Source organism: Notothenia rossii (assembly GCF_949606895.1).
Source record: "Notothenia rossii genome assembly, chromosome: 2".
In the NCBI taxonomy this organism is placed as follows: domain Eukaryota; kingdom Metazoa; phylum Chordata; class Actinopteri; order Perciformes; family Nototheniidae; genus Notothenia; species Notothenia rossii.
Window position 1 is genome coordinate 2,685,213 of NC_136904.1, and position 15,685 is coordinate 2,700,897.

At 41.8% G+C, this 15,685-nt stretch overlaps 2 protein-coding genes across 7 annotated transcripts in view; one reads left to right on the plus strand and one right to left on the minus strand.

The window, feature by feature from the left end:
• LOC307028191 (uncharacterized protein) overlaps nt 1-13,026 on the minus strand; it is a 24,620-nt gene extending 11,594 nt beyond the window's left edge. For 2 of the 6 annotated variants that reach the window (XR_013804883.1, XR_013804884.1), the window contains exons 1-3: nt 2,074-4,817; nt 1,302-1,375; nt 777-842 (exon numbers count right to left, since the gene is read on the minus strand). Coding sequence is in view for 1 of the 6 variants with exons in the window: in XM_079663007.1 (XP_079519133.1) it covers nt 777-842; nt 12,633-12,884 (318 nt within the window). In the remaining 5 variants the exon portion in view is untranslated. The other 4 variants (XR_013804881.1, XR_013804882.1, XM_079663007.1 and 1 more) reach the window with 3 other exon arrangements.
• LOC307028183 (uncharacterized protein) overlaps nt 1-15,685 on the plus strand; it is a 319,026-nt gene that overhangs the window by 138,854 nt on the left and 164,487 nt on the right. The window lies entirely within an intron of this gene.

Below are 15,685 nucleotides of genomic sequence, written 5' to 3' on the forward strand. Positions count from 1 at the left end.
CTCTGTAGAATTCCAAGGATCCTGGACATTGGAACAGTCCTTCGGCGAGATTCGATGACGTAGCATCCTTGAAATAGTGGCTCCGAAGGATCCTTCCTTGACATTGAGAAACACCCATCGACACACTGCCTGAGGAAGGTTATGTCTATTTTTTTGGTCATTAACTTTTTTTGGATCACTTATTTATTTATTTTGGTGACGATGCGACCTCCATGCTGCTATTCTGTTTCAAACTGCATCCAACCAAAAATATGATTTGTCTCGACCTCCCCAAAAGATCCAAAATCTGACTCGTGTGAAAAGTATTTTTTAGATGTTTTATCTGGCTTTCCTGCGATCTTCTTCCTGCAGTCAGTCTGAATGGATATGAATACGGGAGTTTCTTTGACTATTAGGCAAATATGGACGTTAGGTGAAGCCAGCAGAAGCTGCGCTGCATTTCGAGTTGATTGTGATCGTCCCAGCGTAGGACGTGCGTGCGCAGTGTTTAATAAATCGGAATATTTGTGAGCGTATTTACTTGCTTTGCGTACGCCACCTTCCCACGTGAATCCTACGGAAAGTTTTATAAATGAGGCCCCTGAACAGAGAATATGAACTGCTACCATCTAATGGGAGATTCAATAAAGTCAGACTGAAGCATCCTTTGTACTCCAGTCAATCTTCTCAGTAAATACAGAGCTGAATCCAGATCAAAAGCACGCTGTGCATTCATATTGTATTTTCGTTTGGGGATAACAGTGTTAGGAATATATTGTGATGAAGTGCACACTGACCTGAGCTCCAGGGGTCTTTTTGTTCTCCTCCATGCTGCTCTCAGTGCTCCTTCTCCGGCTGTGTCTCTGAAATAATCAACACAACTACAGCTGACACAAAACAAGACAAATCAATACAACCGACAGACACAAGAAAATAAATCTACAGCTACTTCGTAGGTTCATAGCAGAGGTGAGAAGTAACTAAGTACATTTACTCAAGAACTTAAGATTCCAGTCGACGAGAATCTTAGTTTATATACGTGCAGAGATGGGGTCGTTACTAAAAAAATGTAATATATAACATATTACTTTAAAAAAAAGTTATGCATTACTCTACTTCGTTACTCTCTACATAAAGTAACTCGTTACTTTACTCGCCGAGCACGTACGAACTGCGCATGCGTGAGTGGCAATAACTCTCCTTACCAGCAGGCGGCGGTAGTGTGTATTCATCATTCAAAACAGGCAACAACCAGAAGACAGAGAAGAAGAACAGACTACGTGATATAAACAAACAACAAATAGCGTGTGCGTTAGCTTCACCTTAGCATGTGTTCTTTGCAGGTGTTTGTTGAGGTTTGACGTGGTGTTTACAGCAGTGGATAACAGCTTCTGGCCTGGACACAGTTTGCACCTCACCGTCACATTCCTGTCTATTATTCGGACGAACTCAAAATAATGGGCATACCTCCACGCTCCACCCCTCGAAAGTTATCGCTGACCCAGCCATGTTTATGCGTGGAGATGTGGACGCGCAAGTCGTGAAGATTAGTACATATACACCTGCGGCGGAAACCCCTCTTGTCTGTCAGTGTGATTATGACTGATTTGAGTAGGTAACGAAGTAACGCGTGTCGGGTTAATGTTAGTAACTGTAGTGTGATTACTGAATTATAAAAGTAGCTTGTTACACCCAACTCTGTATACGTGTTAGAGCCAGTATTTTGTTTTCATAAGAAAGGCCACCTAATTGGGACGTCTGTAGTCAACACACTATAATTGACTACAATTCCCACGGCTCCTGCTCTAACTTGTCATCTACTAATATCTCCCAGTAACTTGGATCAGTGTGTATTGAATCACCTTTGTTGTACAGCCTGTGCTGGAATACTGTTGCAGGCTTTTATACTGTTTTAAACAGTTTTAATACTGTCTTGATCCTATATTGATACTGTTTTCATACCGTTTTTAACACTGTTTGAATACAGTTTTTAATACTATATCAATACTGTTTTTACCCCTGGCAGAAGCAGCTAGCTCGCATCAGCTCCAGTTAGCTCCTGATAGCTCTTGTTAGCTCCCGGTGCTAACTCACCTGAACGAAGGTTGTTTTACGGGATCCTGACATGCCAGTGTCTCCCCCCGGTGTCTCCTGAGGCCGCTTAACCCTCTCGGTTCTCCGGGTAAATCCTCTGGAGCTGCGGAGGCCGTGATGTCGGATGCTGTGGTGAACTGCCGTAAAGATACTAGTGGTGTTGCAAAATGTGAGGTGGCGGAGTACACTTAGTGACCGCCAGAGGAAGCCAAATACCTTATCAATAATAACAATAGATTACATTTTTATACCGCCTTTCAAGCGACCCATGACCACTTTACATGCTGTCAACAAACAAACAAGCAATGAAGTATTAACACGTTAAACGTTATTGATCCCACATTGGGAGTTATTTAGTTCAGCAGCTCTCCAACATCCTCATTAATACTCTGAATAAACGGGCCGAGTGTTAAGGAGACATTTCATTACAAATATATCCACATTTCTTTATATATATTTGTTCAAATTAGTTTTTAATTTTGTTTATTGTATTATTATCATTTTTATTATCTTATTATTCTAAAACAGAGATTTAAACGGCCGTAAACAGGAAATGTTTGGACATTAGGCTTGTTTGAGATGAGCGAGACCGACACAGACCTGCGCAATTGCGACCGCCGTCTTGCTAGTGCATTGCATGATGGTTAGTAATTTTGTCCGACATGCTCTGAAGGTTCGACTGCATGAGACGTTGAAATCTCGCGGGACAAAGACGCCGGCAGCCTTGAGAGCGAGGGGGAGCAGTTTCTCTCCACGAGCTGCAGAAACGAAATGCTTGATGGGAAACGACTCGCTGGTATATCAAGCTGAGCGCTCATTGCTGGTTTTTACCCCGTGCTGGTGATGAAACTCTCCAATTGGCTCCGCAATTTTCTTTTGCTGTTTTGTGTCGGCTTTACGTCGCCACTTCCAGTCACATTTTTATCATTGTTCCACAATGTTTATCATCATGAAATTAATATCTAAATATTTTATACTATACTTGCACTGCTTACCTTTTTCATACTTTAAATATCTTAGCATATTCATACACACTGTTAATACTGTTCATAGGCTAATGTGTATATTCTAGTGTATTCATACCCCTCACTGTTTATTCATCATTCAATTCATCCATCCATCCATCTTCTCCCGCTTATCCGTGGTCGGGTCGCGGAGGTAGCAGTTCCAGCAGAGAGCCCCAAACTTTCTTTTCCCTGGCCACATCAACCAGCTCCAACTGGGGGATCCCAAGGCGCTCCCAGGCCAGAGAAGAGATATAATCCCTCCACCTGGTCCTAGGTCTACCCCTTGGTCTCCTTCCAGCTGGACGGGCCTGGAACACCTCCCTAGTAGGGAGGCGCCCAGGTGGCATCCCTACTAGGTGCCCGAACCACCTCAACTGACTCCTTTCGAGGCGAAGGAGGAACGGTTCAAATCCGAGTCCCTCCCGGATGACTGAACTTCTCACCTTATCCCTAAGGGAGACATCAGCCACCCTGCGGAGAAAAACATCTCGGCCGCTTGTATCCGCATTCTCGTTCTTTCGGTCATGACCCATCCTTCATGACCATAGGTGAGGGTAGGAACGAAAATGGCCCGGTAGACAGAGAGCTTTGCCTTCTGGCTCAGCTCTCTTTTCGTCACAACGGTGCGGTAAAGCGACTGCAGTACCGCTCCCGCTGCTCCGGACCATCTCACGCTCCATTGTTCCCTCACTCAAGAACAAGACCCCGAGATACTTGAACTCCTTCACATTCAATTCCTTTCACATTTTATTCTGTAGATTGTGTACATTACTTTTCTGCTTCTTGCACTCCTGGTTGGAAGCTAAACTGCATTTCGTTGTCTCAGTACCTGTAATCTGTGCAATAACAATAAAGTTGAATCTAATCTTGAGCAGGAACAAATGTATTTACTTAGTACATATCTGACATTAACGATTAAACACATTTGTGCATTCTTTATGAATGCAAACTGGTCAAGAGCACAGACGGAAGTAGTTTTGAAAAGTAATTGGTGATTCTGTCTTTTACATTTATAGGATTCAACCCCTCTTGTATTGATTTGTTTTAAAATGAACAGACACTTGAGTCATTCATTTGTAGTGAGGTGTTATTTCTTGCAATTCTCATATACCATTAAAGTTAAACCAAATCATTACATTATTGTAATTTAATGATTTAGTTTAACCGGTTTAAACTTATGTATTGAATAAATCGTTTGAAATGGCACGGCAACGCAATTTCCGCCATTGCAAACCGAGTCAAGCCGACTCGGAGCTGTCCGACTTCAGGCGATTTTTTTGAGACCTCCCTCGACCTCACATGATCTGTCCCAGGTCAGCTGACTGGATCAGACCAATAGGAACAGGTTACAAAAAAAAGGATATTAAATTGTGTCATTTTTAATAAATACATCCATCAACACGAAGCCTCTTTTGTAATTGTCCAATAATGTGACAATTGTTGTCTTTCTTTAACTAGTAAGCAGACTGCAATGCAATATTAGATAACGTCCCTGTCATAAAGTAAAGTGCAACAAATACTTCAGACATCTCCTAACAATTCCCCTGGTGGTTTCACTATTTAATAACATCTTTTAAATGTATAAAGGCTTTCGCATCAAGGGTTTTATTTTGTAGTTGCATTTGCTTAATTTGAGTGAATATTCTTTAAGGAACTTGTTTTTTATATAAAAACGTTTGAAACAAATAATGTATGTCATTCTTATTTTTAACACTTTGTGTTTTTAGTTTCAGTAAACATTTTATTTTCACATTACATTCATTTATATATATTTTTTCAAGTTTTTGTTATTATTTCCTTATTTTAATTATTATTATTTATTTTTCTACATTTCTAATTCAATATTGTTTTCAACCTGTATGTAAAAATCTTTGAAAACAATAATGCATTTAGTTCTTATTTGTATCACTCAGGGTTTCCAATGACATTATGATGGCATCGGATGCAGGTGATTGCGTGGTTCTGGTGTTGTTGGACCTGAGTGCAGCGTTGACAGTGGATCACGCCATCATGCTAGATAGACTCAGGGAGTGGGTAGGCATCTCAGGGTCTGCCCTCCAGTGGTTTGCCTCGTACCTCAATGGGAGAAGTTTCTCCATAGAGGTGGGCCCGTTCTCATCCCAGAGCACTCCCCTATCCTGCGGCCTGCCCCAAGGTTCTGTTTTAGCCCCCCTTCTTTTTTCCCTTTACATGCTCCCATTAGGCCCCATAATTAGCCAATTCAAGGGTGTCTCGTATCACTGTTACGCAGATGATATCCAGATATATTTTCTCTCTTAGTGGTAATGTTAGGGCAAACATAAAAAACCTTGGTGTAACCTTCGATCAGTCTATGCTACGAGACAAACACATCAAACTCCTGACCCGTACCTGTTTGCTCCACCTCAGGAACATTGACAAGCTCAGGGGCTTTCTATCCAATGCAGAACTGGAGATGGCTATCCATGCCTTTATTTCATCCTGGCTTGATTAATGTAATGCTCTGTTCTCCTGCCTCAACAAAACATCAATAAACCGGTTACAACAGGTCCACAATGCTGCAGCCAGATTACTGACTCCGTCCAAAAAAACATGCCACATCACTCCGATCCTTTCTGCCCTGCACTGGCTCCCTGTCCATCTCAGAACCCAATCTAAGGTATTGGTTTACACATATAGAGCTGTCGATGGCCAAGCCCCCGCCTACATTAATGACCTTTTCCACCCTCACAGGACAACCCGGACCCTGAGGTCCTCTGAGCAAGGCCTCTTAAGGGTGCCCCGAACCAGGCTAAAAACTAAGGGGGACCGTGCCTTTGAGGCGGTGGCCCCTATGGAATGAACTCCCCCTGAAACTGAGAGCCTCTGCAGGGTTCTTACACCTTTTCCAAAGTCAAATTCAAGCACTGTTCAAGCATTTTCAAGCTTTTCAAGCAGCGTACAGCTGTTGTAAATTACATATTTATATGCACATATTTATACTCAAATTATTATTTCCCTACCTCACATTAAATCCGATGTTCTTTATGCTATAAACAACCAAATGTGTGTTTCGTAATAGCATTCTACATAAGGATGACAAATTAAAGATAAGAAAACAAAGTTTAATATTGTAAAATGAGTGACCCATATCATATATAGTAGACTGGGCATCCCATATAACCTGGCTGAGCCAATATAAAACAATCAGCCAACTAACTTTTCAATAAATTCTTTATTAACATTTTTGTGGTCCTTTTAGGGTGGCAGTAAACCTACGTCTCTCCAAGGTTAGGACAAAACCATTGAAACACAAAGCTGATAAAAAAAAAAGCGTGTGCAGAGATCCTCTTTCTGTGTAAGGGTTTTGGAGGTTTCCAGGGAATTTTTTTCAAAATATGAAACTTTTATTGCCAAAATCTCCCCATAAATACATGTTTGAAGCTTGTAAAGGGAAGATGACAGCTCTCCCTCGCACTAATGCTTTTACGTAGCGATGCTCCCCCCTCCCTCCCGCTGACATTATGAATGTATGGCGTATAGCAGGGGTCGGCAACCTTTTTGATATGAAGTGCCATTTAAAAAATGTTATCAGCGTGCCAACGATCGATAATTATCAAAGGGGGGGGGGAGGGGGGTTGAGGAGCTTGACGCTCGTCAACTATCAGCTGGAGGGCGGGGGAGCCTCGCTGCGGGGAAGCAGTGTGTGGACCTGTCAGCGCAACTTACATGATGCCGAATTTAACACATTTAAATAATTGGTTTAAACGGCATAATAATAAGGACGATCGTCCATTCTGTGATTCTCCAGAACACACAAGTTATGATATTAGGGTCATGCAGAGTGAGATGAGATCGCTATCCCTTTAAGAGAGAGAGAGGGGGGGTGTGGCTTGTGCATCTGTGTTTGTGAATGGTGGAGCGACAGTGAGGGAACGTGTATATGTTTCTGGAAGTGAAACGGGAAAGCAGAAAAACAGAGGTCTGTGATGTATTTTGTGAAACAGAAGAACAGCTATATAAATGCAACGGCCTCCCAAGAAGAGCTCACCTCTCTCCAGTCATTTAAGCTAAAGTGGGTTATTGAACCTGAAGCTTGTTGCTTCTGCCCTCCTCGACTACGGTCTGGGAGCCGACAGGAAAGTTCAACACACAGATGTCCAGTCAGCCCCTTTGTAGCATATTATTTCGATGAGAGATGAGCAGATCGCCACTGGGCTTTCAACTAAATACACAGCCACGCAAAAACTGCGTCATTTGTACAGCTCATTATGGGTACTGCAATTAGTGAAGTGCTTTCCTCCGTGGTGAAACGATCAGCACTGCACCACGGAGGAAAGCGGCAGAAAGTCAACTGGAGATAAAGAGAACGGGGCTGCGTTGCGTGCATGGCTTCCTTCTGCAGGCAACGGGGAGACGAGCTCTGGCGGCGGTCTCGCGTTCAGGATCCGAAAATTAATTTAAATATTTTGCACACTTATTCCACTTATTCCTAGTGTGCCACTGGTTATGCCAATGCTGGCACGCGTGCTAGGGGTTGCCGACCCCTGGCGTATAGTAATCATAGATAACACGGCAGGGTCCGTTACAGTTTGTTTTCATCTGATTTCAAATAAACAAAGTCTTGGCTTTCAGAATATTAAACTTGTTTCGGCAAATTCAGATGATAAATACAACTTTGAAGCTTGTAACGGCATAATTACAAGCGGAGAACGGAGTAACTTGACGTCACAGCAGGCATAACAACAGCCGGTGTTTCTCGTGAGTGTTTTCCCCGGGAAACTAACACGATACATACAAACGCAAAAATACACAAACACACAAACACACACTCGCGAGCTTCCCCCAGACCATTAATACAAACTAAAATATGTTTCCTCCGTTAGAAAGCTAGGAATATCCTCTTTCCAACAGTGTATAACTCAAAATGTGTCTTCGGGTCAATGTGACTGATTTCGATGGAGCAAGTTTAGGCACGAAAAATACTACCAGTAGAAATACATTGCTTTTATGTGCTTCATCCTCTGAAAACCACAGGATGGCGACTGTCGCACGTACTGACATAGGTACGCTCCTTTTTATTATTGTCACCTGCATAAGCAATTATCCCACATCGAGTTCGCTAACGTTCCTAGCTTAAACAAACGTAACATGCAACGTTAGCCTAATCCAAAATGCTCTACTACGGCTTACCTTTCATATTGCTCGTCAGCGCAGACTCTCCCATCGCGAATAATTGAAATGCTTTGTGGCAAACTGTGCAGAAGGCGAATAGTTGGGTTGATCCTCGTTTTAGCCACAGCTTGTATTTCTTTTCGGATAGCCAACGCTCGTTAAAACAGCAACCTCCTGGCATACTGTCATTCTCTCATTAGAATGCCCAGGTCACACAAATAAAACACTTGCAGGTCGCGCGCATAGCGCGGGAAAGGCCGGAGCGGAGCTGTTTTATGTAGAAGCGAAGCAACTAAGCGCGCTCCGACTTCTTTATTTTCTTTTAATCTAAAAAGCGAACTATTCAGTCAGACAGCAATTTATTGTAAAAGTAAAGCATTTACAATTTCAAGCACTTTATCTCAAATCCAAGCACCATTCCCAAAATTCAAGCACTTTTCAAGTCATGAAAACACCTCGTAAAAATTCAAGCATTTTCAAGGATTTCAAGCACCCGTACGAACCCTGCCTCTGTCTCAGTGGAGGTTTTTAAGGGGCAGCTAAAGACTCACCTTTTCTGACAGGCTTTTGGGGCGTCGGAGGAGGTGAGTTTGTTGCTGTTTTTCATTGATGTTTTATCCTATATTTTACTTGCTGTGTTTTATGCCTTTTATTACAAACAAAAACATTTTTCCCAATGTTTAAAATCTGTCAGACCAGTCTCATGTTTATAAATTATTATTATTTTAAGTATTATTATTATTTATAATAATGTAATTATTGCAGCTTAACGAGGCTAGCAGTTTAACCCTGGATATATAATATTTTATATATGGAATAACAAGGCTATAAGAAAACCATGGCTTCAACACGGCATAAAACATTTCTTCATAGTTCAATAAACGACAAGAAAGTCCCCTCAGATGTTAAGACCTTTGCAGATACATGCAGCTAAATACAACATTCTAACAGGTTAATATGCACAAGGAGGTAAAAGGTATGATAATAACAAGATAAACAGTGTTACGTTCCCTCCTAAACTAGGGGTACAAAGGGAAGTAACAAAATATAAAAATAACCGGGAGAGAGGAAACTGATTTAGCAAAATTAGTAGATATTGTTTAATTTTTTGAAAAGGAAGAAGGCTCACCAGCCAATTTACAAAAGAAACTTAAGATGAACTGAGAACAACTTTCTCCTAAAAGAAAGAGACTGAAGTACTCAATGCACAAAGATAAACTGGAGCACATCTCCTAAAAATGAACAAGTTAAACCAAAAGGTCTCACACAGACTGCTGCACACGTCACACGCAGCCCAGAGGAGAAGGATTATGAAAACAAAATTATGACTTCTCTCGGAAAGATACAAGTGAATAGATTCAACAATATAAAAGCCTATACAATAGAGTGAACATATAGGTACAGTGCATGACATAAAGGATTTTGGGAGATGGCCCTGTGGCCCTGTGGCCCATCTAAGCTAATTTACAGATGGCCCTGAGCCCAATAGAGATTGCCCTGAAAAATGCACGCGGACAAAATGGTACGAAGGGTTTGGGGGGCCACCCCCTAGAACATTTTGATTTTTGCAGGTCTTAGATGCTGTCTGGTGCATTCTTTAGACTGAATTATAAGATGAACCACCACAATATTATATTGTATAATTTCAATTTTATTCTTGATTTCACTTGTTTGTTTGTTCTTGTTTGTGTTTGCTCGCTTGCAAGCCCTTCATAGCTATAACAGTGTTTCCCCTACCATTGTCTTGGCGGGGCGCTGCGCCCTGCCAAAGGAGCGCCGCGCCCTGCCTGAAATTCAAGGTGTTTTTATTTTTGTTTTTTATTTAAAACAAATATATATATATATATATATATATAGCACCAAATTTCAACTGAAGTAATCTATCTACGGTCACTTTTCACATTGAACATGTGCTCTTTTATTAAATAAACTAAACGCCATGTTATTTATCCAATGTGTTCATGTTTGAGTGTCCACTGATTTGCGTATTGACATTCTCCTTCTGCTCTGTTTCTGAAGGGCGGGGCTCACACACACACTCACGCTCACAATCAGAGACAAGAGGCGAGGAAAGGAGAACAACAAAGTGTAAAAAAGTCAAACAAATCAGCTTTATTGCCCCGAGCTCTGCTGTCTGCCCGTTTGTGTGTCCCCCCAAGTTTCAAATTCGTTTATTATTATTTTTTAACCGCAAGCCGTTATCGTCACGGGAGAAGGACACACACAGCCTGCCCAGGTGGACGCGCGCGAACGCGACAACGAAGGTAGCGTGCGCATTCTAAAAATAGCTCACAGATGGAGCAGCTACCGCGGTTTTGAACTACAGCATTGAGATGTGAGTTGGTTTATTCAGTAAATTAGCTCAGGATATTTGGATGTTCTGTCTAAACCTGTTGATGTGAGGCAAATGCAGGACTTGCTAGCTTAATGCTACCGGCATTTAGCGGCAGTGACTCAACAAATTGCCTCTAAAAATGTATCGTCAGCAATGTATGACAAGCAGACTGCTCGTTTAATGTTAGACTCACACCAATAGCTCAATATGATCATAACACGATTGCTTTCATATCAGAGATCAGATGAGATGGAGCGGCCTCCAGTGTAACACTGTACTGTATTACTTTTTAATGTACAAATACTTTGTTACTGTACGATATCAATAACAATAATCCACAGCTCCTCTCTTCTCCAGAGGATAACAAAAATGTGGGCGCGCCGACTTTTTTTCGAGCAGCACCCTGCCAAGGCAGTAAACCCAGGGGAAACACTGTATAAGAAATACTTTACACAGGTACTTTCAGCTGAAAAGAGTTGGCAACATTGGGCTGGGTTTTTCAGTTGGATCATTACAAAAAATGTAACTAACTGGTGCTGGCTTTTGACCTACCCAAGCTTTAAGTATGTGTTTGTGCTGGCAAAGATGAGAAATAAACACATGGTTAAACCTAGCAGCTATTAATCAGTACTTTCTTTCAGTCTCAAGATGGTGCAAAGCGGCTAAAATTGGATGACGGCAGCTCAGCATCAGCAGCTACAGTCACTGTGACCAACATGACTAGACTAGGTGGAATCAGTAGCAGCACCCGGCACAGAAAACTCAGAGGAGAGAAAACGCTGATTGTTTCCGCTAATCAGACACTTAGAGAGCTAAAAACACAGGTGAGGGCTCCACATGAGTGGATACAAGCATTCAGATGAATGTAGAATGACATCTAGAGGGTGAATAGAGGGAAGTAGGTTCACATAAACCCAATCTGTTCTTCTACTCAGGTATTTGAAAGCGCTAACCAGAACAGTTTCTAAAAAGCATTTTGATGACTGTGCTCCACAGTAATCAATGAATTTTCTGTGTTCACAGAACTAACATTGCTGTGCTCCCCACCCTGTAGATTATGCATGCCTTCTCCGTGGCTCCGTTTCACCAGAACTTCTCCATCAATGTTGAAAGTCTGACGGACGACTCAGCAACTCTGGGTAGTCTGGGCGTCATCTCAGAGAGCATCATCTGCCTAAAGGTACCTCTTACTATAGAAATCCCAACCCCTACAGATCCTTTCCTTTGGTCCACAACATTCATTAATCGTTCGTTGATCTGTTGGTAATGCCTCGGGGTTCCGGTGGGCATGTAAACAAATGCATAATGCATCATAAAACATCATCATTCTAATAAAGGTTAAACCATTAAAATATTTAAAAAAACAACGTCAAAATAAATGTTATTGAAACAGTTAAATAACTAATATAAGATACAACCCTTCCTATATCATAAATAAAACAATATAAAAGTAGGGGAATAGTAAAGAATAAAAGAACATTTAAAGTGAGGGGTTGCTAATAAAAAGCAAATCTAAAGAGATGTGTCTTTAGAAGGCTTTAAAGATGTCCATTGAGCCTCTTATATTTCCTGGTGTTCCACAGTTTGGGAGCATTTTATTTTGGAGGATTTTAGGGATATTTAAAAAGCTGAGGAGGACCTCAGGGCTTGTCCAGGGACATCAAACGAGACTGACTGTGTGAATTGAAGTATGTTAGTCTGACTTCAATTCAGAAAGACTCTTCAAATATAACTACAGCTCTCAGGACATCAGGAGGAGGAAACAGCTATCTTGGCTCTCATAGTTGTTCAGAACTATACGCTGTGGATTCGCTCGTGGAGTTTAAGGTGAATACTTTGAGAAAACTTTTTCCCACACTCTTAACACCACTATGGTTTTTCTCCAGTATGAATACGTTGATGTGATTTGAGATGACCTGATTGAGTGAACGTTTTCCCACACTCTTCACACCAGTACGGCCTTTCTCCAGTATGAATACGTTGATGTAATTTGAGTTCACTTGATTGAACGAAAGTTTGCCCACACTCTTCACACCAGTATGGTTTTTCTCCAGTATGAATACGATGATGTGTTTGAAAATTACCTGAGGTCCTGAATCTTTTCCCACACTCTTCACAGCTGTACGGTTTTTCACCCGTGTGAACACGTTGATGTGTTTTGAGTTGACTTGATGTCTTGAATGTTTTCCCACAGTCTTCACAGCTGTACGGTTTTTCTCCCGTGTGAACACGTTGATGTGTTTTGAGTGCACCTGATCTATTGAAAGTTTTCCCACAGTCTTCACAGCTGTACGGTTTTTCTCCAGTGTGAATACGTTGATGTGTTTTGAGACCATTTAATTGAGTGAATGTTGTCCCACACTCTTCACAGCTGTACGGTTTTTCTCCAGTATGAATACGTTGATGTGTTTGAAAATTACCTGTTGTCGTGAATGTTTTCCCACACTCTTCACAGCTGTACGGTTTTTCACCAGTGTGAATACGTTGATGTGTTTTGAGACCACTTGATTGAGTGAATGTGGTCCCACACTCTTCACAGCTGTACGGTTTTTCTCCAGTATGAATACGTTGATGTCTTTTGAGAGCACCTGATTGAGTGAATGTTGTCCCACACTCTTCACAGCTGTACGGTTTCTCTCCAATGTGAATACGTTGATGTGATTTGAAAGCACCTGATGTAGTGAAAGTTGTCCCACACTCTTCACAGCCGTACGTTTTTTCTCCAGTATGAACATGCAGGTGGCTCTTTAAAGTTCCAGATGTTGTAAGGAATTTGTCACATTGCTGACAGCTATGACGTCTCTCTCCTCCTTTTAGTTTCTAGAACAGACGGACAGAGAAAGAGAGAAAGTAAATCTAAAAAGCATAAATACATACAGTTAACACAATAAAAACTCACTTAATACAAACATTGAATTAACGGAATACTACTTTTACTAACGGTTTGTGTTTATTATATTTGTATTATATTAGATACAGAAGCAGCAACATTCTAACCACATTGTAAACCAGAGGTGGGGGATTCGAGTCACATAACTTGACTCGACTCACATATTTTTGGACTTGAGACTTGCTTGACTAACATTGATAAAATCCTCGACTTGACTTTGACTTGGTATTCATGACTTGAGACTCGTTCGCAGGAGGAAGTTACCGGTGTGCCAAGTACGAAGTGGAGGAGACAGCCATTCCATTGCAGACTGTTATGTTTATGTGGGGAAATAGCACTGCATACATTATTTGAGATATATTCGAGTCATTTTAGGGATATTTCGGCCAGGGGTGTAGAGCTATTTGTTTAAGCACTGGATCGGCAAAACAGGAGAGTCTGTGAACCAGTCTGTCTTGATCTATGAATTCATGTCCGTGACTCTCACAGTATCTGCTACCCACAGCTGTTTTATAGAAGGAAAACCTCCTTATCTTCATGAAATCTCTGCAGCACCAGGAGGCAGTAACATGTAACTCAGCAGAATCTGAGAAGAGCAGCACCAGCTGCAAAGAGCTGTGCCTTTTACTGTTTACTTCACTGTTTACCTTCAATAGAACAGCTAAAGAGCGACTGCAGGCTGCTACGTTTTAACAACACACACCTCTACACACACACACACACACATCGAACTTCCTGATTATTCCCCATATTACCTGTTTTATGATTTCAGAGCCCCACTCTCCATTGTTGCTAATGTTGAAAATAAAACTCTACTTTTCATAACCACTGTCTTTTAACTGATTTAAATGTGGAAACTGGGGTTATTCATCAGGATTTTGTATGACTTGACTCTCACCACAGTAACTTGAGACTTGCACATGTATGATTTACTCCCGCCTCTGGAGACAGAGGGAGATGGCATCCTGTCACTGCGCGTCTCAGTATGCTCTGTCCGTTTTGTGTTTTTTTTCCGTTTGTTTGGTCTAATTATTGCCTAAACGTTGTTGAGTCTGTATGAAACGTAATTTTGAGGGACCATGCTTTTGATCCTGTGGATTACATTTGCATTCTGTGGACCACGTCTGGCCATACAACTTTCCAAGACACACCTGAGTGACAGCACGAGCAAGTATGGCGAGGAGCCCCGGCCTCTACACTGCTACAGCCGTGAGGCTATGCTGGAGCCACAATGCGATCGGCATCATCATCAAGCCATTTGTGCTCTTCAATATTGGATGACATCCCTCGGGAGCCGCTTAGAAACACCAGGAAAAAGAGACGAGGAAGGAGGGGAGGCGTTCAGAATCGCCTACGGCGGAGATTCAGCCGGCCACCACTTCCATCCATCATTCTCACAAACCTGCGCTCATTGAGCAACAAAGTGGACCCACTAAGGACATACACAAGGTACTGTCATGAATATCGTCAGGCCTCTTTATTATGTTTCACGTAAAGTTGGCTAAAATCTACGATGCCTGAATCTCTCTTTGAGGTACCCGGATTCACCCTTGTTCGAGCAGACAGGGATGCGTACTCGGGGAAAACCAGAGGAGTCGGAACTATTTGTGTGTATATTAATGATCTGTGGTGCCGATCATACTCAGTAAAATGTAAAACCTGCAATCCCAATGTAGAAATTCTCGGCATGACGTTAAGACCCTTTCATCCTCTAATCCGCCTAGAGAATTCGGGTGTATTTTACTGTTTGTTGTTTATGTGCTTCCAAGCGGCAGAGCGTCACTGGTGACCGGCTCCATCGCTGACCGTGTTCACGAGCTGCAACTCAGCCACCCCCGTTTATGTTTATGTTTATTAAGGATCCCCCTTAACTTTTGCTCTCTACAAAAGCTACTCTTCCTGGGGTCCGACACTTAAAACAATACAACAATAATACAACAATAATACAGCAATATTTAGGACATAAGTTCTGACATCATTAACAACATTTAAAAAATCACCAATATCATCAACAACATGCGATCAAATTCAATTAGGGTTCACAGCTCACAGGGTACATGGTCATGAGTAGATGGCCCTTCAATCTCTTCTTGAAAGAGGCTCTGGACTCTATTTCAGCGAGGCAGTTTGGCAATGAGTTCCATTATAGCTCTATAAGACACAGAAGAGTTCAGAAGATGTGTCCTGGGTTTAGGGGCCAGTAGATGGCCTGATGTAGATTGGTCCTGGGTTTAGGTGCCAGTAGAT